Source organism: Natator depressus, chromosome 2, assembly GCF_965152275.1.
Source record: "Natator depressus isolate rNatDep1 chromosome 2, rNatDep2.hap1, whole genome shotgun sequence".
NCBI classification, from domain to species: domain Eukaryota; kingdom Metazoa; phylum Chordata; order Testudines; family Cheloniidae; genus Natator; species Natator depressus.
This window is the reverse complement of record NC_134235.1, coordinates 61,341,166-61,368,565: the sequence shown is the minus strand read 5'-3', so window position 1 is coordinate 61,368,565 and position 27,400 is coordinate 61,341,166. Positions and strand designations below refer to the sequence as shown.

Below are 27,400 nucleotides of genomic sequence, written 5' to 3'. Positions count from 1 at the left end.
GGGGGAGGAAAAAGGAAGCCCCCCTCCCCAGCTGATGTATTTCAATCCCGCTGACTGGGGCTCGAGAACTCTGCCCCAGCGAGCTGAGGCCAGGGGGTGGGTGGGTGGCAGGCTGGGGTGCGGTGGCGGGGGCTCCAGCTGCACGGCCATCCAGTCAAATCAGAAGGGGCACTTGCAACCAATTTTTTTGATGCTGAGCCAGGCGCCAAACAAACTTGAAACGTAGACTTCTTATTTAAACGAAACCAAGAGCCTGAACCGTTGCTATGAAAGACTGACTTGTATTTTTTATTGTCTCTGAACTTTGATCCTGTGAAAATGCGCGAAGTTTTGGCGAGAGTGATTTCAAGAGCGAGCGAGCGAGAAACACCCTACTCCGTGTGGCTGAAAGTGTTGCATTTTTAAAACAAATATTTATGTGCACCTTGTTTCTTTCCATGTTGCAATGATGTATAAACAAGACATGATATTTATTTGTTCTTCTTTCAAGGACCCTTCCACGCCAACAATATTTATCATGTGTTTAGGTCACGGGTCTTATGTGCAGTTTTTTTTTAAAATGCTTCTAAAATTCTGTTTTATGGATTAACTTAAACTGTGTGCCAAGTGTTTAAAACGTTTATTTGCCAACAAGGTATACGCAGAACTATTGCTGTATCGGAGCTGCTTAGGTTGATGAAAGGTCGTCTGGATTTTAAGTTGCATCATCCCTGTATTTAAATTGAGCTTTAATAAATTGCTTCAGTCCAAAAATCACAGGAAAGGTGTATTCTTAATTCTCAATTAACTGCCTTTTTAAAGGGGGGATTCTTTGCATTATAAAGGGTAATAGCGATTTACTTTTACAAGGCATCAAAGCAATAGCTCCTATGAGGGGGGGAAAAAACACTTGCCAAGCTCATGTGTTCCCAGACGCTGGTTTTGTTTTTGGTTTTTTGTTTGGTGTGTGTGTGTGTGTGTGTGTGTGTGTGTTCCCCAAAGGTATAATTTAATTGCTCTCAATATGTATGTAAATTAACCTGTCTGTGGATGATTATTTAAATTGAAATACTTTGGGCTGATTTACAGAACGTGTGATTTTTTTTTTTAAATCTAAAGAAAAATAAAATAAGGAGAAGAGCAAAAAGTGGCTATTTACCCAAAGTGAGCTTTCAGTCTGAGTTTGCATGGCTGGGTAGCTGTCTCTCTGCCATCTGTAAATCAATCCCCCCCCCCCCTTCAAAAACGAGTCCTGCTCCTTTCCACTACTTGCAGATAATACAAATTCGGACTGTCAGGTTGGATGGCAAAATAGGAGCCGTCATGGATCTGTTGGCAGGTCATGGATGTGTAAAGAATGATATATATTAAATAGGTCAATCAGATTATGACAGCAATGTATGATCGTTTGTATGTGTATCTATGTCGGAAAGAATCTTTATTAAAATATTTTCAACAAACTTTTTATTATTATGCTGTGCTTTGTACCAGTAAAGGGGGGGGGGGGTTGAAATATCCCCTTTCTCTCTGGCTTTGCCTGGGTGCCAAGCATACAAAAATAGCATCGCTCAGGGACTGTGGCATTCAAGTTCTTGACACGGATCCATTGTTATCATTCACCTGTTTAAATGACAGGGGATTGACTCGTTGCAAGAAAGAGAAATGAAAGCAGTAGTGAGAGACAGAGGAAGAGAGAGAAGAGCCCCCAAGTTTGCTTGTAGGACGATTGAAGGCTTTCTTCACACTTCCAGCCTGGAGATGAAACCTCAGTCTGGGGGGTGGGGGGAGAGTTAATGCTGAAAAGATGCAAGCTGTTAGGGTTTTGGTATGTTCCCACATATGGCAGTGTTAACATGAGTAACGGTCTGCAATTCCTGACAAGAGGAGGGGAGGGGACACACACACACACACAACGTTTTTAGGTCCTCTTTGCTGTTCCTTGAACGCCCTGGGAGCTCGAGGCCACAGTCCAAAAGCCCCTCGCTTTTCGCACCCGAAGAGCAGTCAGGCTCGATTATAAATATAAACAAACCCAAGTGCCGAAGTGACTTTTACCCGCGTTGATCTGGAGTGTGAGCATTTACACGTGTGCCGGCTCGGCGGTGGGGTTCCGAGAGGGAGGCACTACAGTTCTTCCCTCCGTGGAGCCCAGACCCGCCGCCAGGTTTCCTTGGTGGGGTCGGTCGGGGTTGTGTGTATGTGCCCGCTGCATACAGTATGCCCTATTTGTTGGCTCTGGGTAGTCTCAGCTTCTGAGAGCCCTAAATGGCAGCCAGCGTGGTAGAAGGGGATACATATTTCCGCTCCACTTCCCATCAAAGAGATTAATCAGAACCTGTAACTTTTCAGGAACCATAACTGTAAAGTGCCACGAAGCTGTGGGAAGGCAGCCCAGCCAGGGTGGGCAGCTCGGCCCCCAGGCGCAAGCAGAGCCGTCTCTCAGCATTTACTAGACAAAGCCTGGGTGCGTCTAATTATGATTATTAAAACAATTTCCATGACGATGTCTAATATTATGTTAATTTGAAAACAACTGTGTATGAAAACTGTCGACTATAATACCTAAATTCATTTAATGAAACACATCGTTAAGGCAATTAAACCTCCTGGATGTGATTAAGGAACATAATTACGACACTGTTCTGCGCCATAATTGGGTGTCTTTAATCAAGGGGTAAAGTGATCAGCAACACAGCCATCAGTTTGTATTGTTCTGTCTCTGCTGTCCATCATTCTGATTAGGAATTAACCACAGCCACCCGGCTGACTTGTGTGTGTGTGTGTGTGTGCGCATATTAACATCTCAGGACACGCTTGCTGCAAGAGTTGCTGCTTCATATTTCTCATGACAAAGGCGCCTTCCTTGAAATATTCCTCTCCTAGGTGCGGCTGGCTTCTCAATTCTTGCTAGAATTAGTACCGCGTAACAAATTATGGAGTGGGAAAGGAAGATCCCAGGGGTTTCAATAATTCCGTGTGGCAATGCTATGATGATCTTTGCTATGGAAGGCAAGGTGAAGGCGGGGGGGAGAGAGGGAAGGGGGAGTCTTTATGAATCAAAGGGTGGGGCCAATTTTTAAAATAAGCCTGGCTCGTTCCTCTACTTTAGTTCAAACACATCCCCTCCTAGGCTGGAAACCAGCTGCTCAGCACTGTTAAACAACCTGCCCTGATCAGAGCTCTCTACAGAGCTGTAACTGACTGGGCGCTCTTTCCTGTGATCTGTGACATGCTTTGGAAGTGCCTTCACCTGCTGACGAGTGACCAAAAGTTTGCTAGAGAACAGCGACTTGCTGCTACAGCCCCACTCCCCTAGGAGCGGTTCTTCCCAGGCATTCACTCGGGAAGCTTAAGTTGTCTGAAATTTGACATTTAAACGACCGAGCCGGCAGTTGAGAGCAAAGCTACTTCTGAGCCACCAATGTCGCTACCGTTCCCTAACTGTGTGCACGTAGGTGCCTTCCTCGTGGTTTCAATTAACGTTGTATTTTTTGCAAAGCAATCCTCCAAGACCCCCCCCACCCCTTCGCCCCCAGCTGCTTTTATAAGCTTGGTTTGCGCCAGAAAGAGTTAGCAGAGAGGATCCGCGGAGATGGCTCAGAAAACAAGTCTCAATCCCGGCCATCGCCTCCTGTCCGGGGGGGGGGGGGGGGGGTTGTGGTGAATGATCTGACTTTATTTTTGTCGAGCCTGTGAGAGTTTCCGAGCCGGTGCCGCTTTTAACACCTCTTGCCTATTCCCCTGTAATCAGCAGCGTCGCTGGGAGCTGACACGGAACCGGCGCTTGCACTGTCGCCCGCCCGGTCTTACCCATTGTCTCCGTCAGACGAGCCGTGTGCGAGCTCCTGGGGCGGGGGGATTTCCCCCCTGCGGCAGAACTGACCAGCCCCTGGAAGAGCTTTTGTTCCACTTCCAACACCCCGCCACACCGAGCCCGTTCAACCAGCCTTCTCCAAAAGCACCCCTCCGCTCCGGGTGCCAAGACAGACTCCCCCCCACCCCCCTTTCCCCAGATCTAAGCCTGCCACTGTCCCAGCATGAGTGACATTGACTTTCCTAATGTAATGACTTATGAAAGATATAATCATGTGTTAAATTGAATCCTTCGTTTAACTGTTAATGGTGTGCGCTGGGCACATTTACGTATTAGATGCTATGGTAACTAATTACGGCTGGAAAAAGGGATAATACACTTTCGAGACTTTGACAAATAATGATGAGTGTGCACAGCCCTGCTGGCAGCCGTCGCAGCGGATCTGCTGGAATGAGTAAGTGACTAAATGAAGGGGTAAGTGAACTTGTGCGCACGGAGGGGAAGAGATAATGAATAGTGGTCAAGTGAGTTTTCTTATTCAAACCCTTAATGAAAATGTGATTTAGGATGGGGGGGAATGCGGTGCTGCCTCTAAACGTAATTAAATTGCGCAATATAAACATCAGAAACATAAATAAGTTTGCTTTTAATTAAAATGCAGCCGTCAAAGTAAATTACCCACGTGCTAGGAAAGTTTGCAGCAATTAACACTTTTTTTTTTTAAGTGGGTTGTTGGTAAAATAAATGAGCCACTCGTGCGTATGCCATCGGCAGGATCCTTTAGGACTGTGATTTCGCCCATTGCCAATACCCTCAGGGGCGATTTAAACTGGGCTTTTAATCAGATGGCGGAGCGAGTCATTGCCTGACAGGTACACAACTTTAAAGGAAGTCGGCTCCGGGCTCCGTTGCAGTGCCGGGTCAATTGACAGGGCCTGGGTTGTCTGACTTTTGTTCCCCTTTTTAAAACAAGATCGCCCGTTTCACATAAACATTAGTTTAACAGATTGCCATGGAGAAGCGAAGCTGCTGCTTCGCCTTTCAATCTGGAGTACGGATTCTTTACAGAGACTGCCACCCAGTGCAGTCCGCTTTCCTTGTGCAGTGCCTCTAATTGTCCTGGGTTTTGAGCTCCCGGAGGCTCGTCATTGCTCCTCCTTCTCTCCAATCAGGCAGCTGGAAATGCCCCACTGGGATTTTCCCCTTAGCGCTCTCGCTCTCCTGGGGCAGGTGGATTTCCAGCTCCGGCACTTCCTGGAGTTTGGCTTGTTGGTGTGGACAGAAGGGAAGGTTTATTTCTTGGTACTTCTTTCTTCCCTTAACGCTCCAGCCGTGCCAGGCAAGACAGGGGCAGAAGCTTGAGGGAGAATGTTTATTTCCTTCCCCTGAATCTTCACCTGTCCCGATCCTTCCGCGCTCCTTCCGAGAGACCCGAGCGGGCTCGAGTCTAGCCAAGTTCACCAGAGTTTAATAATGGGTTGTCCCTTCCCATAGAAAATACTGATAATCGTTCAGTCAGGAGTAGCAAGGGTTAAGCAGATCAGGTACTATCGCTTCGCGCTGTAGTCAAGTTGAAGTAGGCAGTTGCTTGATTTGGCTTTTCCTTTACACTGAGGGGTAACTCGGAAACTAAGGTTAGTCAGTCAGTGCTGTTGCTGAAGAAACACTGCAATACGTTCGGTGAGCAAAAGCTTGTGAGCTACAGCCCAGCCCCTTGGCTTTACAGAATAATGGCTAGATCAGCTCCATTTCAACATGCTAGTAGAAATGCTTTCTAAGGGGTTTGCTTTAATTTGCACGGGCTATCTTCACGCAGACTTTGCATGAGTTAAACGTTTCCCAGAACCCGTACTCGCCCTTGTCCGCTCAACCTGATTCAGAGACGTGTAATACAATATGAAATAAATGTATATTTCAAGCATTTGACTGCTGTATTTGTAAATTCATATCTGCACCTGTAAGAACTGTGATCTGTGACTGATTTGAAAGCTATAGCAAAATGATGCATTGTAGATAAACCACCATTTCCTTATATAATTGTCACAGATTAAAATAGAAAAGAAAAATACATTTCTGCTAGGGGCAAAACTGAAACGTTAATGACACTCAAACTGCTAGACAACCTTAAATTAACCTCTTCATCACACCTTAGAAAGGTATCAGTGGTTATCCAAAGCAGCTATTATTTCTTCTAAGAAGTTTCAGAAGAAAGTTCACCATGGATTTTTACAAATCTTTATCATTTGCCAACGTTTTCTAATATTCAAATATCTCTTTTTATGGCTAACTGCTCTTCTCTTTTATATCAATATACATATTTAGGTCCAGGAATTCAGACGGGACATATGCTAACAGACTAGCTAATTAGGAAACCCCATTTCTTTTATTCCACTCAAACAGTTACTGAACAAGGTGGTGTTTTTAGGACTGTCTGGTCTCTCTCTCATTCTGAGGTCAGATGACTAAAAAGTCATTTGGAGGTGTGTAATATTTTAATTTGAGGAAGTATTAAGTCATAATCCACGAGTGGAAATAAGTGCAAAGTACTATCCCTCTTGCTGCCTTAAAATCTAATCCGATAACACAAAGTTTAATACTAAATTGTATCATTTAAAAACCTCAATTAAATTTAGTGGTGTTCTTGGACATATAGCCATGTTCTTAGAGTGATTTTTTAAAGTGTGTCGCTACATTAAAAATAAAAAGGTGTTCTCTTGCAAAACCGAGCCACATCAGGAGGCAATTAGTGTTTCTGCATTTCACAAACAGAATTCCTCTTCATAGGATAATCTTCTAATCTATTGCTCAATCAATGTCCATCCACTTTTCATGTACAAGTCTTTAATATCCTGACCTGTGAGTTATAGTTACAAATTTCCCCCTTTTTTGAGACTCTAGTTACATTGCTGTAAATATTTCAATTTTAGATGGCCACTGAAAAATATTTACATACTGAATAGTGAATTAAATGGCCCACAAAACAGGAAAATAGAAATGGAAAGACATCCTGACAGTATGAGGTTAACAACTAAACTATCTGAGGAGAGATGCAGTAAGTGGGATGAACTGATCAAAAATAAATCATTGCTATGTCTTACAGTGTATATTTCCTTACTGTATCTCTTAACTTGTACTTTCTCAACTCTGCTGTACTCTCAGTCATTACTGTTTTGGTAAGAAAATAACGTACTGTGAACCATTTAGGTCAACTTTAATAAAAATTACAGCAAATCATTATTAAAACGTCTATTAAACTTTCACAGGAATAGTTTGGCAGTATAGGTGAAACTTAAATTTGTTTGAACTTTTTATTTTGTTGTACAGTAATGTTTGAAGGCAAGTGTATTTCTACTATTATACATAATCACGTACATAGTCGAGAATACAGTGAAACATGCTGCATAGCAAAAGCAATTTAAATCATAAACAGTTCTATGTATAACTGATAAAGATCACATTGTATCCAAGATTTAATTTTAATTCAGCCCTTGCAAATGAAAAATATGCAATTGTATGGTGAATGCTTCTACAGATGCAATGAAAGTTTCTTGCTACTCGTTCATTGCACTTTATATGTGAATATATACATTTCTTTAAAGAATCCAACTTTTTTAGAAGTGATACTTTTACCTAAAAATGTTGTAATTCTACTATTTTCTTGAGTTGTCACTCTATAGTCCTTATAAATATAAATTTAGCCAAATAAAATAATTAGCAGAAAAATATTTCAGTTACATTCAATTTCTTCTTAACCTTAAGTTTCTCTGTTGTCACAGTTAAAAATAACTTCATTAATCTGAATTGAGCATATATTATGTGTAAAAGTGATGTGCCGAGTAATTTTAAAGTATTGCCCACAATTTAAATAACTTTAAGAGAGCATTTAGTGTCAAGACCAATATTAGATAAAATACAGTACAATCTGCAACTAGTTTTTCCACTCACACAGCTAGCTTCTAGAACAGCAAGGACACTTCACTCAAAAATGTTCATTTATTAAAATCCCAACCACTATTGCCTTTTTTCTTCACAAAGCTAGGTAATTGTTTTGAAAACATTATGTTATGCAGACTTATTTCTGAAATACAGCAAAGCTATGCAAGTCTGCTTTCTGCTAAATAAGTCTCCAAAAAACCCACACTTTTATGCCTGTTAAAAATATCTATGGATTAAGACTCAAAAGACAATGTCCTCATCAATGTTTGACTTGCATATTAGAGAGCTAACTGAAGAATTCCAGCAACTGCAAGTGATTCTTAGAAAAGCTAAGTTTCCGAGTACAAGGGCATATTTTGCCAGGTGTACATCAACAGCCACATTTCATTTTTTAAAAATTTTTATTAATGACCTTTTGAGGTTGGAACATTTTATATGGTTTGTTATGCATTTTGCTGTACTCAGAGGTAAATAGGAGTCAAAGACTGAGGGCCACATATGGAAATGACTTTAATGGCGGAGTTGCACCCGCTCACACTACCTTTCAAGTTTGCCATAAGCATTACAGAAATGTCTCCTTCCTTTACTCTCTCTTCAGGACCGGTTTAAGACAGGCAAGATTAAATGGACTGAGTATTTTAACAAACGCACAGTGGTTATCATAATTTAACACAGACTCACCTTTTTTCTCTTTAAAAATATCTTTCATGGTCAAGTAACAGAATGCCATACTCTACATAAGTCAGGTTTTTTTTAAATGAAAGCAGTATCTGTGGTATCGCATAAATGTATGTATGTTCAGGTGTGAGGGGGGAGGCACGGACAAGGAAAGTCATTCAATATGCGAATAGATACATTCAATTTTATTGTATCTTTTGAAATACAAAATTCACATAAAAGTCAGGTTAGTAAAGTACATGAAGTTTCACTTTTCTTGCTCAGAAATTCACAGATGTACCTTATTCAGTCTAAAAGCCTTAATGATGGACATTAACTATTAAAGGAGAATCTGAACTTTGTGCATCTATTTACAACATGTCAGTTTATGGAATTAAGACCAATTGACAATCTTTTAAACATCCAAATATTCAGTAATAATGAAATAAAACATCATTTCTACCCCTACAAATGAAGTACAAAGTTCAGTGATTACTCATAAAAAAATAACAATTCTGAGAGTAGTGTAATACAATATCGCTTAAAAAAGTAAACTAATGCTCATTTCTTATGTGGTTTTTAGTACATTAAAGCACATTGCTAGAGACATGGCAATGTAGCCAAATCTAATTTGCAAACAATTACACATAACTACTCAATAATCATACAGGGAAGCATTCTAATCCTTTCAAACAGGACTGTACAATTGCTTACAAGGTTGCTAAGTACCGAAACAGGAAAGAGCACACACTACCTATACGTAACAATAAGGCTCACATTTTAGTGTTCACACTGGTTCATGAGGAGTTCACTAGTTAAAAAAATGTTAACTTTAAAAGTCAGACGGAGTCTTCCAGCAGCTCCCACAAGTCGCTGCACTGGAACTGAACTTTAATTTTATATTTAAAAAGATGAACTGCTGGGGCATGGGAGAGTGAGTTTTGGCAGCTGGCACAACCATGGGCAGGGTGTTCCTGCAAGAAGCTGTTGCTGATCAGCAGTTTCACTTTTTAAAAGGATTGGGCAGTGCACCTTTCTACCACAAAGGGGAGCAACATTGCGATTCCAGTGGCTTGAGTGGCACCTGAATACCTCCCGGCCGGACATACGTAAGGAGTCCTATCCACCCCTACTAGGTCTGTGGGAGGGATGGTCATGACATTGCAAGGCCTTTCAGGGAGGTAATGAACAGGGTAAAAAAGAGCAAAAAACCATGACTTTTTAAAAGAAGGATTAATGGCAATTCCACATTGTACGCAATGAAACAGTCTGTACATATATGACCAGATATCCATCTTAGGGCTCTGGTGACACTGAACGCTACTCAAGGTCTGGTTTTATGGTTTAGGTTCTCACCAGAAACATTTGATGGGATTACAGCTTTGCGCTGCTCCCTGTCCCATGCAGCAATCATGGAACTCTGGCATTCCTGGGTGGCTTCATGACTGGCTAAAGCCAACTAGAACATGTCGGAGTTAATCATGTGGGTGTGTCCACTTCAAGCCCAAAGACTGTGGACTGACATGGTTCACGGGGGGAATGTGGGTCCTAAGCTTTCACTCACCCACTCTGAACCCAAATGGTCTGTTCTGGGCAGGCTTACTGCCCTCAGATTCTGTCTGATCCAGTGGCTGTCACTTACGCAGGCATCTAATTGGATTGGCCATGGTCAATATGACCCAGTTTGCTGGGGGTTATGTCCAGTCAGTCTTTCTAATAAAGCAGGATCCAGAGGAGCAGCCAGATGAAATGCCCCATCTCCTCAACTCTCACACATACTTCTTAGCAGGGCTTGACCCTACTAACATGTGCAAGATGAGGTTTGCTCTTTGCAATGGATTGGAGTATGTGAGGCACTCTTATGAGAAGGCCACAATACTAGGTTGCGCCATTGCTAGGCATGGGTAGAAAGTCCGAGGATGGGGTCTTACTAGGGGATGCCAGCTCTGGACAGCCAGTGTTAGGCGACTAGATTCTCGATACAGCCTAGGTAGATCTGAGTCTGTTCAGCAGGGACTCTCGCTGCCTGGTTTAGGTTTGGTTATTTAGCAAAAGCTAAGGCCAATTTGACCTCAAATCAAGTGTTCAATCCTGTGAGATGCAGAACACCCTATACTCCTATTAAAATGGGTAAATATGTAGAGGGTGCTCAGCACCTTGCAGGACTGTGCCTCAACTTCTTACTTGTGACCTGATGCTTTAAGATACAGCTAGATTTTTATTTGCTTGCTTGTACATACTTGTTTTATTTCTGAATAGATATTTATACCGACTGATCAGTGATTAATCTGAAACTAGTAATGTTTTTCATTCACTTTTGGCACTGTCCAAGTATGTCCTACTAAATTATGCTACAGCGAGTTATACTCTAATTCAAAATCCTAAAAGCACAGTATGAGTCAAAGGAGGTCTTAGGTTTAAAACAAATACCTACTTTTATTTTCACAGTTGCTTCACATTTGTTTCAAAATGGAATGCCAACGAAAGATTTATCATAATTGTGGCATGAGACATTTCACAGCTTACATTTAAGCAATAATGTCTATAGTCAACATGGTAATGATGTCAGCATTTTCTCTCTCTCAATAAAACAGGTTCTAACGTCTAAGAGGATTGTGAGCAACGGCTGAATATAGAATAGCTGCGATGTTTGCCTACAGAGTCACTACACTAGTAACTAACCTGAATATGAAAGGCTGTATATAAAAATAAATTCTATTCTATTGAGCTGGAGTATACAAGCAATAAACAGCTTTTGCAGTTGATTAAATGTTGAAGCAAACTTAAGGCATTTAATCAACTGCAAAGCCCATTTAATATAAGTATACTCCAATACCATAGGTAGTATTGATATTATATATGAAGAGAAAATGTTCATTCAATATATCTCACAAAAACAATTTTCTTCCCAGAGGCCTGGGAGCTTAGATGTGCCAATCTTTGAAAGTCTTTCTAGTGATGCTGATTTTGGGGATATAGTTTACATGAATAATTAAATGGCCTCAGGCATAAACAACAAATAATACTAGTCCTTAGTATTTACATAATGCTTTTCATCCATAGGTCTTTAAGTGCTTTGCAAAGCAAAGAAAGATTTCCCCCATTTTAAAGATGAGGAAGACCGAGGCACAGGAAATTAAGGCTTACTTTTAAAAAAAAATGTCCACTAGCTTTGGTGCTCGATTAGAGGGAGACACTTTCGGCCTATTTTTCAGAGCATCTACAGCTTCCAGGGAGGTCAAGTGAAGTTGTGGGTGCTCAGCACCTCTGAACACTAAGCCTTGGGTGCTGTCAATTTAGGGCACTTAAAAAGGAGGCACTAAAAATGAATGAACGCTTGGGAATTTAGTTCTAAATGACTTGTTCCAAAAACACTGAGATAATTTCCCACAATTCCTTTTGTGTTCTTTGACTCCACATGAGTCACTAATTACAACACAGGAGAGTGTCTATAAATGTTTATGGGACAAATTGTGTCTCTGCTCACATCCATGTAGCTAAAACAGCCCAGCAGTAAATTAGCTTTGCAACTACAGAGACCAATGCAAATCCGGTGTGGGACTGAGCAGAGGTTGGTTCCCTAAACTGGTATTTATGTGCTGGCATGGCTCTCCAACCTCTTTCCAGTCTAACTTCTATAAATGATAATTGTATGGTGGAACACATCTTCAGGGCAGGCACTGCTCACGTGAAGTGACCTCTGGCTTTCTGGCCCTGTCTCCAGCTGGGGAGAGAAAAAAGGGGAATGAGGGGCCTACAATGTGCATGAGTACTGAGGAATGAGGAGCTTATTTATGAAGCAGAGCCCTGGGGTCCCACTTACAACTAGCTCAGCTCTCCCTAAGATCAGTCCACAGCTCATTTCTACGGTTGTATGGGGTTACCACATAAAGGCTAAGGGCAAAAAGCAGGCTCAGATTTGGGCCCAGAGGAGGTATATTAAGGAGGAATGTAGAATCAGTAAGAAACTGTGTGTAATTGATGTGGGGACAATTTCCAGAGGCTGTAGGATATGCGTGAGGCTGAAGTTGTTAGCTTCTTGTACAATTAGCAATATTCTTTAAGTAGCACAACATTATTTAGGCCACAGCTCTGAAATATGTAAAAGACTAGGGAAAAATGGCATTCATTAGAAGTCACTTCTCTGTAAATAAATCCCGCTTTTAGATTTCTAAAATTGTCTTAGTCACACAGAGTTTTACTCAAATTCCTAGCACTTTAACTGTCTTTTGAACCATCAGGAATGTGGAGGTAAAGAGTTAGGGGAAGTTATTTCAAACAGGAGCCAGTGATACAGACCACTTCACTGTTTGTAGGTATAGTATTCTAGTTCTAAACACAGATTAAATGACACCATCAACTTGAAGATTAGTCATCTTTTTAAAAACAAGTTAAAAGTAGTTTTAGGTGTTACTTTTGTCCTGGAATTCCCATACCAATTTTTGTGGTTTTGCAATCATATTTTTCTAGAGTTTGAAAAATGTCTTCTTTTTTGTGTGTGTGAAAGACAACAGGAGAAACTGGCAAATACAAAGTGCTGTGAAACGCACAAAGTAAACAAGCCAAACAATTCTGTTTTCTTCTCTAATCTCTTTCAATTGTAACAATCCAAAATGTTACTGGTAATGCTAGTAGGCTGAAGTCTCATTTTTAAGATGATGGTGTCATTTTAAACAGGCTCACATTAAATGTGAAATAATGTAGTGTTGTGGCTCAGATAAATCAGTAGACAGTATGGGCCTGATTCAAACCCTATTAAAGTCAACAAAAGCTTCCCACTGACTTTAATAGGGTTTGAATCAGGCCCTATAACAGTAGTAGATTCAGATTACTGATTCGTGTTGCATAAGTAACAAACTGTTGAATTTCAAAAAGTACTCCTAAGCCAGTGAAATGCTGCCAGGACAATAAAAAAAATACTCCTACAAATCATATCCCCGTTAGCCTGTGATAAACCCCATTTACCAGAGGTTGGATTTCTCAGGGAGGGGATGGCAGAAGGACCACTTCATTTGTTTTTCTGTTTACATGAAAATAGCTATAACCAAGACAGGGGCAGCACCACTAGGTGAATAATTTACCGGTAAATGCATTTGATGGAATTGTTTATATTTTTGTTCCTGAAAAATATACCGAATGCACGGATAGTGTAGAACAGTGTGATTTGAAATGGGGTGCAGGTTACTTTACGTTTTTTTGGGGGGATGGGGAGGGACGAGAAGGATCTGAGGAGATACTCTCCATGGGAATTAAAAAAAAAGAAGTTAGCTCCATTGATAGCAATTCACTCTCCTTTTCATTTGGCAGTATAATTTAAGCAAGGGCTCCCAGGAGCCCAATCCAGCACTTCAATGAAGTCGGTCTTCTAAACAAAAACACTAGTATTTTTCTCCAAGGCTTTTCTGTAGTGCAAGGATGCCTAGATGGAAGAGGGGCCAATGGAACACTCACTGTAAATCATAAATTTTGGGGGTCATCAAAGGTCACACTGGACCCTCCCAGAGTAAAATCCATCAGAGAGGAAAGTGGGCCCAGAAAACCAGCAAGACAGATTTTGTGCGGTTTCTAGTGAATGCTGTGCTGAAGGGAAAGGTGCTTGGGGATGGCGGGAATAAAAAAAAGTCCCCTTTCTGTGCCACACTGCTCTCCAGGTCCCTTTTATCCTTGGGCAGCAGGTTTCCTTGAGCAAGTGTAATGACACGTCCAGATGGGTCAACTGTCTGTGGATTGAACCCGAGACCTTTACATCTAAAAGGCTGAGCCTCTATGAACTGAGTTAAAGGACCAAATATTTGAGCGCCAGGGCAGCAGAGGGGACAAAAATCTCTCATGTGGTCCAGCCACTAGAGGAGGACAGAGGCCCACATTGAGTTAATGTGGGTTACAAAGGCATGCAGCCACCGGCCACCCCGATTACGATATTTCCCCCTCAGCAGAGAGGGTGTAGTGTGGAACGGCAACTAATGACTTCTATTGGCTCAGGGTATTGTGCAGGGTTAATGTCTCAGAGTTGTTGCTTTCTTCCATGCCCCCTTATCAATTTCCAGGCACTCCTGCTCTCGTTTCTGTGGAGGTGATCCTCCAGCCCTAGGACATTTAGCATTACTCTCTCTTCACTTAAGCATACACAAGTAGGAGAGAGATGAAAGCAGAACAGGAAAAAACAAACCTCTCTAAAAAGAAAATACACAGCCAGGAAACAGCAAAAAAAAAAGTGAGAATAGTGGGAAGTCTGCAATAGGTAGTTTACTTTTCTAAAAAGACTTTATCTTGTAACGAAAGGCAATATCAGAGTCTGGCAAGAGGATACCAAGGCCCATACGACTGTTGTCAAGCCCTATGGGCTTCTTTTCCACTAGTTCTACGTCAAAGTAAGCCAGGAATAAAATCAGAAACAGCTTCATTTCATTCATTGCAAAGAACCTGCCAGGACACATGCTGATTCCAGAGCCAAAAGGCATCAGAAAGTATTTCAGCTTTCTTCCCCCCTTGTAGAAGGTGGTTTTCTTCTTGCCATTCTCTATATAACGATCAAACTTATACACCTGAAAATAAAAGAGAGACGGTGAAAATTAACAGAGCAGTTACATGAGTGGTTTCATTTGCAAGAGGGTGCAGAGGGTGCTTCTAAAACCCTGATGTAAGTTAAGAGCTAAGACAAGGAACTGACAGCTTCCTCCTTTTAGTCTGTTCACTTAAATTGAGTTTTATCTATCTTCAAATGACTTCACTGCACATTAAGTGGCAGGGGCTACTGTCTGGGTTGTTGGGAAAGGTGTGCTGCCCCTTTAAGGGCTAGAGAGTGTGTTAGTTGCTATGGCAGCTTCATAGCAGGTCAGCATGGGGACCCATTCTCACCAGGTGACCGGAAGAGAGAGGGGACTATTTAGGTCCAAACCAGTGCAGGAAAAGCCTTCTTCTGTTCTAATTATGGGCATTTTGAGGCAGGGACAATGATACTCAGGAAGAGCACAGTTTCTGTTTGTGAAGCATCCTATACATCCAGGAGGCTACATACATTACTACTAATAATAATTTGAAAAATTTGGCAAAATACCATTGGTACAACGGTTTTGCTCTTTCTGGCAAGGAGAAAATTGATCTACTGCAACTCCCACCTTCCCTCTCATGGTGTGGATTGTTCAGGAACTAGCCCTGATAACTTACGATCAGTGTTCTTGTCAGTTGAAGATAGTTTCCATCTGTCTCACTTGTTCACACCTGACTTTCAATAGCTTACTATGGAAGATGCATACAAAGCAGGCCACATGTTAATAAGTGAACATAGCAGGAAGTGTATTTCTAGAATAAGTACTCTAGAATTTACTCCAATAAGTTTAGCTAGTATCTTAGGTCCCATAAATTTAACACCTTTCTGAAGACCTTTAGTATCAGGGTCATTGTTAAGGGCTAACTTGAGTTTGTGAATGAAGGAGATGTGGCAATCTTAGCTCAGTCCATGGTGAATTAAACCACTTAAAAATAGTCATGTATGCTTTGAATGAAAACAACAAAACACTTTCTGCTTATGGTCACTCATTAGCACTTGGCCAGTTAGCATACATCTGCTACAGTGCAAGCTTTTGAAAGTTAGACTTGAACAAGCAATTCAGACAGAAACCATCTCAGCTGATAGTAAAAAAAGTCATAGAAAGTTTACCAGGCAGGTTCCTGGTCAAGCCATACCACGGAGGAAAAAGTGGATTGATTAGCTCTTTGCCAGAGAGACCAAAGACACTGCAATATAGTAATTTTAATAAAAATACTAACATAATAATACTGTACATTTTCTGATTGCCTGTTCTATACATGTCCTATGGAAAAATAAAATGACTCAGTTTCCATAATGCTCTTGAACATCAGTAAGAAACAATGGTAGAGAAGCCTAGACTTCTGACTACCAGAACCCTGTTCTACCTATCAGATTAGAGGTTCTTAAACTGTGATCAGCAGGGCCTCCTGGCTGTCTGTACACTATCTTGAGAAGCAAGCAGCGGAGGTGTATTGGGCTGGTCCATGAGAAGATCTGACTAGCATTTCATAGTGGTAACAAGTACATACAATACTGGAGGATATGTGACTTCACATGCTGAAGACTGGGAGATCATTTTTTAAAAAAGGTAGGAGGTGGCTTGAATTTTCAAAAGGGGCTTAAGGGAGTTAGGTGCTCAACTTCCAATGAAAAATCAACTTCCTGAAGTCCCTTTGAAAATCCCACTCAGAAAGAACTGTGCTACTTTTCTTATAAGTTACTTCAATTTCATGTAATATTGTGAATACTGAAAGCCCAAAATATGATTCCTCTCTAAAAGTATCACATTTTAAATGTAAGTCCCAATGATTAGGAGTAACTATTAGCCCTCTGAAACATGAGCTGTAATATCCTTAGCATTTAACTCAACTGGATAACACAACAAACAGGATTCTGGATTTGCTGGGATCACAGACTGAGGTGTCCTGTGCTGTGCCAGCCCTATGCCTTCTTAGCGAGTAGGTTGAAGACTGAAACTTGGACAAGAAACTTGTTGTCTGAGGGACTGAGGAAAACAGGAAACTTATTAACACAACAAGAATGGAGCCAACAAGGAGAGCAAACAATGGTGTGACATGTGTACTGATATCCACAGTCCCCAGAAATTTGGATTGGCTTTTGTTGGGTTTTCCAGCAAGGAGCTGGGTTTTTAGGAAAGACATTTTTATAGGGTAAGATTTTTTTCTTCATGAGGAGGAAGAAAACCCTCCACAAAAAAACAAAAACCTAAAAATCGAGAAGTGGAAACAAGAGGTAAAATTCCAGCTGACGGTCTATGAAACTTTATAGCATTAATTTAAATCATTATGGAAACTGACCAAATTCATGTGTCTGAATTTAAATCCATTTTTATCACAGAAGATATATGGCTCAGTTTGGGCAGTTACTATATGGGATTTCCTATATTAATTTTCCATTGTTCAGGATTTACACACTATCGCTTACTGAAGCTTAGGCTCATTTATGTAGGAATTATAGGGTCACTTCACTACATTACAGAAACCTGACTTAATATTGCTGCTCATTTACTTAGGCTTTGAGGAGTGGACAAAGAGGTCACCAACACATGGTTAAACTTATGTAATATGATACCTAACCATAAGATGTTAATTTCATCAGTGGCCTGAATTTAATATAAAAGTCTGCAGAGGTGAATTGTTAATACTGAACTAATCCACTGAGCTACCTGTTTTCCCAGAAAGCTTTCCCCACCCATTATATTCCCCAAATATATGACAAACCCAAGACTGCTCTTTCATAAAATTCAGTCTGCATCTCATTCAACAGATGTGCGCAATACAAATTCAAGAACACAACAGAAGTTATTTTCCCCCTTTTTGAGAGGGTCTCTGTGTTGAAATCAATGTACTCTGCAACGTACTGATAACTCATTTGCCATCAAAATGATAAAGTACATAAACTAAAGTGATACTGTGAAAGCTGAACAGATTTGATATTGAGAAAATATACTCCATCTATGGAAACATGGTATCACATTCTGACAATTATTTAGTAAGGGAGACTTCAAAAAGTGCTCAGCTACTAATTTTATACATAGAGTTTTCCTTTTTTGTATATGGACAGATAGTTGGTTTTTACTAAGACATGAGATATCGTGTTCATATCTATAGCAGTACTTCCATTTATAATTTCTTCTTCTGGCCAGCCTTCCAACATCCTCAATTATGTTGAGTCGCACCTTACACTTCAAAACTAGTCCCATTGACTTCAATAGGACTACTTGTAGAGTACAGTACTATTCAATGTGAATAAGGACATCAGAATCTGGCTCTTTTCCTGCAACCTAATAAACACGTTTTTATTCTTAAATTCTGCGAGAAGCAAAACTTCTGAAAGCAGCGCTTCTAAAACTGGTTGTGTGTTTTATCCAAGTGATCATATTCTAAAAATATGTAAACAAATCTAATTTCCCTTCAGAAGCTGAACTATGATTTGGAATATATCTGCAACTGTCTTAACAAGTGTTTAAGGAGAAGGAGAAGGATCAATAAACAACCACTTGCCTTAGAAAATGAGGGGGTAGGTGAGGAGAAATGATTTAGTTATAAACTGCCACCTCTGTAAGATGCAGTTGGGATTGACTGGTCTCGCTTTGTAAAATCTCACTTCCTATACAACACACCGGACTAGCAACAACAATCCTTCCCTCAGTAAAATCTATGCAAGAGTATGACTATTCAATTTGCATGCAGGTGGTGAACTTCTGAAGTCATATTAAGGCTGAGCCAGGGTGGATTAATTTCCAGTCTTTGATATTCATTAACTCTAGCTTCAGAAAAAAATATAAGGAGATGACACAATTACCCTCAGAGCTTTACCGCAGAGCAACAACTTTACAATCTCAAGTTCACAACATCATAATAATTGGCCAAAAAGGGGTGAATCCCTATGAAGAGAGGTGAAAAAGCATATGGCTCAAGTAAGACTCTGCTATTACAGGGCTTTGGAGAGTCAATGATGCTTTGGGGGCACTTAGCTAAATGGTCCACATTATTTGCTATTTAAAGCACCTTCTATTATTCAGCCCTTCTTGGGTATCAAATGATCCACTGCCAAACAAAACCCACATTTAACCTAAAGTTTATGGTAGTCAATGTGCAATTGTCAATTTCTTTGAAAGCAGTAGCAGTCAGTCTCATCACCATATTTCTCTCTTCAGGCCATGAATCCTTTGACCTACAGGGCGCTAGAAAATACATCTGAAAGTAGGAAGATTTGTTCCACAAGAAGGAACAGCAGTAAAAAACTATCACAAAAAGCACGGCTGCTGCAATGTGCCCGAAGTATGATGAGTAGCACCAGCTGAATGTTTTACCTCAGGATCTTCATAGATCTCAGGGTCCATGTGCAAAATTTGAGGATAAAGAGCTATCCAGTCTCCTTTCCTCAAACCGACTTCCTGATTTCCTCCAAGCTTGAGAATATAATCCTCTTGGCTGATCCGAATGTTCATGGAAGATGAGCACATTCGTAAACTCTCATTTAAAGCGCTCTCTGCATTTAAACAAAGAGGGGGGAAAAGCATTAAAATATGGAAGATGATTGGAAGTTATACATGGCTACAGCTGCTGGATCGGTACAAGTTCAGTAGGGCAGGCTAAAAAAAACCCCAACCAAGCTTGACGCTACGAGGAGGTAATAAACTATCCTGGAGGGGTTGGGGGAAAAGCTGCAATTCTGAACCTTTAGATGTAATTCTCACTGATGGTTCTGAGGAATCTTGTTGGCTTTAGGCAGTAGTGAATTTTGGGTGGAAAGCCATTATTCAGGCATCATGCTGAAAACAACACAATCGAAAGAGATGAATGAGTTATGCATTTACATATACTTTGGAGCAAATACCAGTCAAAGCACTGAAAAGACTATTTAGCCTGCCTTTCAAAAGCTGTTGGTTGTAATAGAAGAACTGTGAGAAAAATCATTTAACTTGTTAATAATGTAGTAATTTTGAGGTATTTTGAGGGTTTTTTTTAATATCCAACAAGATATGCTGCCAAATTATGATTTCGATTATTTTCAGAGTGAACGTAAACAATTTGCCTGGCAATTTTAAAAGAGAAAATACTTTTATTGAATCAGGAGAAAAAACATTCTTCTCAGTATTATGGCAAACAAGATTTCTAACATCATCATATCCTGGAAGGCTCCAGAAGCTGAATGTCCTTGCTTTCCCAGTGGCCTTCACCTTTGGCTCCTAGCACGACAGATTTTATGGCTAATTTCCGGCAATTTATCCTGGCAGTTTGAGGAGGAATTCCTTTGGGAATAATATGCATAATTTGCATAAATCATTCTGATAGCATGCATATCAGCATGTAGCTCCTGTCTAGGGCTGCATCTCTCACTTTGTAATCAAAACTGACTATTTTTCCACCAGCATGTATGGGTGCTGTAATATGTGACTTGATTCCTTCTAATCATCAGTGTGAAAAATAGCCTAAAATAGCGTTTCAGTTTCATAGGATAATACATTTATGACTGTATTAATGTTCTGTATTATAAAATAAACCTCCTCTAAGTGTTTAGCATGGCACCATAATCCCAGCACCCAAAGGTTAGTTTATTACAGACAGTAGCTACACAGCATAGATACATCTGAAAAAGATAATAACAAACGTTCTTTCACTAAAAATTAAATCTGGTGTAGCGTGCATAGCAAATAAAGTGGCCTTGGATGCTTTCTCGCAGGAGGTTTTTCCTTAAGCGTGCATTTGTCTAAAGAAATGAGGCTGCGGTCAGCTTTGTGTGGCCAGCGCTGTGATTCAATGTGACGCACAGTGAGTCTGTGCATATTCTTTTGGACTGCCTTCGTTACTATAATCAGGCAGAGTCAAATCGGCTTGTTGGTGACGAAGCCAGAAAAGAACTCTGGTTCCAGAATATGGCCTCTACTGCGGATAGCCACAAGGCACCTGACACGATAGATTTCAACTGGCAGTGCTCTGGCAACAAAACTTTACATGGTACAAAGAAAAGGTCCAGCCTCCACTCTTGTGCTGTCTCCATCCTTGGAAAAATGAAACTGATAACACCATTTTAGTCTACAATTTGAAAATGGTAGCTGACATATGCAGCAACACTGCTCACCCAAGAAATCAAATACGGAGGAGGAGAAGAAAAGCAAAATAATTATGGACCTGCTGCTGTGAAATAGCAGGTTTACATTTAACATCATGAGCTACACGGTCACATCCTATTGGCTGACATTCTCCCAGGAAGCATGGCAGTCTGTGCCCATTGCAGTATCACAAATGACAATTGGGCAAGCATATCTTATGCAGAAGTTAATCACAATAATGGAGCACAAAGTGTGGCTTAGCGGTCAGATCGTAAATGACAAATCTGTTTTACCTTCCAGTACCAGTTATGTGTGGAAGGCGAGCTTGGCTCTAGCTCTGAGCGATCATGCCGATAATCATTAGATGACAAAAGTAATGAGTCACATTATGATCATCAAAGGAGAATGGAGCTTAGATGGGTTTGCAGTCTAACATGAAAAAATAGACACTCAGCCTTCCACAATCCCGTATGAATGTCGGAGCTATACATTGAGAAGAATGACAACTGCACAATAAAACTGCAGCCTTTACTTGCAGTTGTCATAGTTCAGCAGACACCAGCCAGTGCTACTGACAGACCAGCTGGGTAGCTTGGGAGGCCTTCCATTTTGCACCATGAGGTACAGTAAATTATCCAGCACGGTAGAGCAACATCTGTTTCTGTGCTGGTGCTGAACAAACAAGGCAATTTAAAGCATACCAAGGGATAACCAAGCAGCAAATGAACATGACCCTCATTTTTTCCCCTTCTTATACATATGAGATGCTAAACTTCATTGTACAAGTGCTACATAAAGGGGAAGCCAGGCTGTTAGTTGATAAGGTGTTGTCAGAGCGATTTTACATATTTTCTATAAAGAGAGAGACATCTCATAGTATTGTTATTCTTAGAACCCTCCCACTTCTGTCTTCATTTCTCTTATACCAAAGCTAGCACTCAGCTCTCAATTCATTCTAGATTTTTTTTTAAAAAAACTGTTTCAATATACTTATAAATATTCAGTCTTTAAACCTAATTTGCTATACTTAGTTCACATGCCTTCAAGCATTTGTCTTCCAATTTCCACTGAATAAATGCGTACTAATGAGAAATAGAGCAAGCTGCTGAGGCAAAGCTGGGTGACTTGAGCCTGGCCTGCCACCAGCTTGTGATAGGCAGGCAAATTGAGTTAAAATGAAAAGTCTTGTCAGCTGAAATACAACATGGTAGCCAAACAGCAAGCTGTCAATCATCCAGCCAAAACAAGGGACTGCAGGTAATAAAAGGTCATTGCGAATCATTAGTGCATTTGGCTTTCATATGCAAGTTAATTTTAATTAAACATGATCTCTATCTGTAAATGTTTTATAAAACTTATTGTGCATAATGGATTGTTAATTTTATACTAACAGCAAGTAATAGGGCACTATAATTATTAGAGCGTATTATAGAAAAATAGCTATTGAGTATGCAAATATTTTTGGTGATAATTTACATCATGCAATACAGTGTGCCAACATAAATGATAATGTCTGAAACAAGTATATCTGTGACTTACTAAGAACTGAGCAGTATTGACCAGCACATGCTAGGTAACATATTTATTTTTTCAAATCCCAGTAACATTTTTTCATGCTTAACACTTGCATTGCAGCCATGGCTCTGTATTAAGCTACTTTAAATTTTTCTACCTTTTCATATACATACAATTATTTTTCAAGCAGTTGTCCTTTAGAAACAAATATCTGGAATTCAGCAATGTCCTGGGGCAAGAATACTTCACAATGTGAATTAATGTAAAAATTATAAAATAAACTAAATAAGGAAAACATAGCTGGAACAAAATGTGTGCTAAATACCATTACTGTGTATTGTTTACTATATTAGAGCTCCATGGTGAGTCATAATGACATAATTACTCTGCACATACAAATAAGCACATTCTGGTTCCTGGAGAAGTCAGGACAAAAAGGAAATTGTGCTGTTCCAGAAATACCTGTGGGGGGGGGGGGAAGGGGAGGCTATTGATTTGGAGACAGGTCTTAGTTTTTATAGACATCTAAATGATGGATTCAGCAGTCAGTCAAGCCATACTGTTCCCTAGACAAGAAAATTTGACCACAACAAAGATGATGTTTCTTTTGACAGATCTTGACAATTCTTCTTCTCCAAACTATGAGGAATCAAAGATCCTTATAGCTACAGTAAGACAAAACGGGTGCAGGAATCAGAACATTTAGAACAGGAAAAGAATAACAAGCGCAAGATGACAAGGTGATACACATACAAGAATCCCACCTGGTCTCTCTTACTCATGTTGGAACAGAGGGATGAATTCCCAATTCTGTATGCACTGGGTTAAAGGATGAGATGAAAAGGGAAAAGCTTGTTCTCAGATGCTATGGTTAGAATGCTCTAAATGTACAGATGGGGCTTGATCCTGCTTTCTTTATGTACTCAAAACTGTCAGTGTAGCAGGTGGGAATTTTGGGTGTGCAAGCAGTACTGGATCAGCCCCACATTCCTCCCATATGTATTATTAGCCTAGAGTCACTTTTCATTAAAGCATTTATTTAATGCACCTAGCTGTATGTGGATTTCTCTCTTTTTTTATTGTTTTGTGGGACTGTATCTGTTCTTTTATGACTAAAGTGAAAGAAGAACTGAAAGCTGGCTTCTGTTCATACGACATTCAGCTTCATCTGATCAGAAAATTTATCAAACTTGTTACAAAAATGACCGAGGCGGAATCTGATGCCCTCACTTCCACCCAAACATATAAATTGACTGGTACTAAGGTACGGTAAGGTTTCAAGGAACATCAGTTTGGATGATATATTTAACGTTTTTGAACTGTTCATCAGACATTTTGCATCAAATGGTTTTAGTGAGGTACTTAAATTGGTTTGATACTTAATGGCACTGGGTTCAAATGATGAAACAGTTACTTTATGAAACTGTTCAATTTTTAAAAAGCTAAACATACAATTAGGACATACATTTTAAGTTCAGGATAAGCCTGTCTGGCCCAACATGCTTTTCCTTTTCCTTCATCCAGTCTTCCTGTTTTTTCACCATACCACCCAGTCTCCTCTTCCAAACACACAATAAGTTGTCTTTTGACCTCATTTAAAATTTCTCCTTCTTTCCCTGGTAACTTTTTCCATGCACCTATTAACCTTGGTATGAAGTAGCTCTACTCATGTTCCCAAACATACATTACATGCTTGGAAAAGTCATGTAGTTCATGGACATTCATTCAAAGTAACATTGTCCATCTCCTCTACATCAAAAATGTTCTTTATCAATTTATAAAAGTAAATCTTCACCAAGAGACTTCAGCGACTCTGTAATGAAGCCAACTTTCTAAGTTGATATACAGTATGATGAGAGTAATCAGTCTGTACCAAAAAGGTGGGGAAAAAACAAACTCAGTTTTACATTTGTTCTATGATAATCAACTCAGTTTTAAGAAGTGAATGTAAGGTTTGTGACACTTGCCAGATAAGACAGTCCCGAAGAATAGAGGCTTCTATTCTTTGCAAAACAAGTACAGTGTGGGCAAAGAATGAAAACTCTTCCCATCTTGCTCTGCCTATTGTGTCTCAACGCTAACCTGAAGGGATCTCTTCAAGGGGTGGAAAAGCAATTCAGGCCCTGATCCAGTAGGGCAGTTAAGCACACGCTCAATTTCAAGAACACAAGTGGTTCCATTAACTTCAATGAAACTTCAGTCTCTATATTCTCCTTCAGTGGTTGTCCATGCTATAACCAATTAGTGACAATGGAGCATTGTGTCAAAGGATATGGTAGACATTTTCAGTGGCCTAAGAGTTAGGTGCCTGACTGCCATTTGTCCCTCTGAAAGTCAAACCCATTAGCTTTTGTGATGTAGGTGTTTGTTCATTAGGAAATGAACAGAGACCATCAACTCATTACAAAGGCCAATCCAGTCACTGGGTGGAAACAACTTTCTATGTCTACTAACATGGTTCACATTTGAATTAGTGACCTAGAAGACACTAATTTCTTACCTATCCCTTAAGACTCTCCATATTGTTTCAAGGTTTTATTCATTTTTATTATTAAAAATATTGGTTCTCATTTGCAAAGATGTGTCTGCTTGTGTTTGGTTAGGAGTCACACATCTGAGGCAGCCACAAAACAAAACAAAACAAGCTTTTTTTAATATCTAAAGATAAATCTGGTTTTGGAAATAGTAAACTACATTTTGAGCACAAATTGATTTTCCTAACTACTTTTATTCAGTTCAGGAAAGGGCCTTTCTTGGCAAAACACTACAGAAGTATCCAAAATGCATTAGCACTTCGGCAGATGCTCAGAATCAAACAACTTAATAGGCAAATAAACTTTTTTCAAATAATTGCAAAGCTTCGATTTAGCCTTTTGCATACTTTGCATAGTTAATTACCTAGGCTTTAATGTTTACATGCAATGAGAGTATCTACAGCTATAAACTACATAATTTATAATTGATGTAAATGGGTGTTATTATGTCAATTAAGCAGCTGTGTCCTCCACCTTCTCAGTAAACAGAAATGAGTGATAAAGTGAGTTTGCAGAAAGATACCCTCTTTTCTTCACAACAGATAAAAATAAATTACCTAGGTAGACCAGGCTGTCCAGTTGTTCTCTGGTGAGGTGGATGCAATATCCAGGCCCTTTCTTTTGACCCGTTGACTGCAGCAAATGGTCAATTTCGTCACGCACCACTGCAAGAGCTTCTGGGTGCCACAGAAGATAATACATGGCCCAGAATGTAGCTGGAATCGTGTTTCCCACAGAGGCCCACAGGAAGGCAAGATGATGTGCTGGGAGAAAATAAGTGAAAAGGAAGATTAATAGCGTTTATTACACTGATTAGATTTGCAGTGTGCTAATTAAAAGATGTTAGGACACAGACCCAGCCAAGGATCAGTGAATGCTAATGAGGACCAATAGGCTTCTGAAGTCTAATTTTCTGCTTAATGAGAATAGTTTGAAATGTAATGGGGGTGGGGGGAGAAGAGAAGGGAAGTAAATGCAGCTCAGTTATAATCTCCCTCATTATCACCATTAAGTATCTTGTTTTACCACCTCAGCCAAAAAAAAAAAAAATCAATTATCATAGATGGTTGTTTCAGAGTAAAATATTTTATCATTAGCCAATTAGAAAGAACATAAAAAATTTCAAGGTCGCCATTTTGCCTTTTTATTTGAAAGGTCTATAGTAAATTATTTTATTTTAGACAAGCAATAATTCATAAGTTTCCTACCTGCTTTGTCATAATCTTGGAGCAGCTCATATTTCTCTAATATATCTTTTCTGGCTTGGATCACTTCTGACCCTCCCATCCATTTTGCCATGTTCCGAAGTAAAAAATGATGTATAAGCTCCTGCCGAACCTTCTTGGTAACTCCTAGCAACTCAATTGGTATGTTTGCAACTAAATAGGGAAAGTTGGCATCAAACTTGGTAAATTTGTCTCTGATTTCACTAATAACATTGTGGCCATCTGCAGCAGGATCTCTTCCATATAGTGTTATAAAACTGGCTTCAAACATTAGAAAGCTGCAGAACTTGTACATTTTTTCTGTTTTCCAATCTGTTGCTTGTGAGCATTTCCATTCAAATATATGCTGGAGATTTTTCATCATGTGGTCAGAAATTATGTCCAAAGGCTTGCCTTGCAGGTATTGGTAAATTCGATGCAGATTTTCGTTTAGTTTTGGGAAATTTGACAAAGAGGGATAGCCAAAAGTTCTTGATGCCATTTTATCAGCAAATTCATAAAATTCAAGTTGCTTGCTATTTCTGATCACATAAACATACTGGAATGGGTCCATGATAAAAGTAATATATCTACCTGAACAGAAGAAAAAGAACCACATATACAGATAAGTACTTTTGTGATCCTACTACTACTACTAATATTCAATGTTAATTTAAGCCATTCACCCCAGTGTTTCAAGTGATAAGCACATAGAAAGCCTCAAAGGTTACTTGTAAAAAAAGAGAGAGAGAGAGAGAGAGAGAGATTACAATTGTTTTTTTAAAAAGTCAGAGACTTTATTTTTGTAGTAGACTAAAATGAGGGAGGTCAAGTGTAGAACGAACTATTGTTTGAACAGTAGAGGGTGACATAATCATGGTACTTTGCAGGCATATGAATCATTTACTAAATTGGCATAACTCATGAAAAATACAATATAGCTTTATTATGCTTTTCAAAAGCACTTTGAAAACTATACATCTTTAGATATCTTTTAATGGCTTTTTCAGTTCCATCTGAAAGGGCAATATATCAATAGCTTGAGAGGGGGTGAAGTGGGAAATATGCTATCATATCAGCATGCTGCTTTTCTTCAAGCAGAAGAGAATAAATTAGGTGGACCAGGTTAGTCCTAACAACCTAGGCTAC

At 39.8% G+C, this 27,400-nt stretch overlaps 1 protein-coding gene across 1 annotated transcript in view; it reads right to left on the bottom strand.

Moving 5' to 3' along the window:
- Positions 1-8,607: 8,607 nt before the first annotated feature.
- CYP7B1 (cytochrome P450 family 7 subfamily B member 1) overlaps positions 8,608-27,400 on the bottom strand; it is a 178,878-nt gene continuing 160,085 nt past the window's right edge. The window contains exons 3-6 of the mRNA XM_074944310.1: positions 26,255-26,845; positions 25,604-25,810; positions 19,255-19,433; positions 8,608-14,931 (exon numbers count right to left, since the gene is read on the bottom strand). Coding sequence (XP_074800411.1) covers positions 14,641-14,931; positions 19,255-19,433; positions 25,604-25,810; positions 26,255-26,845 — 1,268 coding nt within the window. The 3' untranslated portion in view covers positions 8,608-14,640. The remainder of the gene's footprint in view (positions 14,932-19,254; positions 19,434-25,603; positions 25,811-26,254; positions 26,846-27,400) is intronic.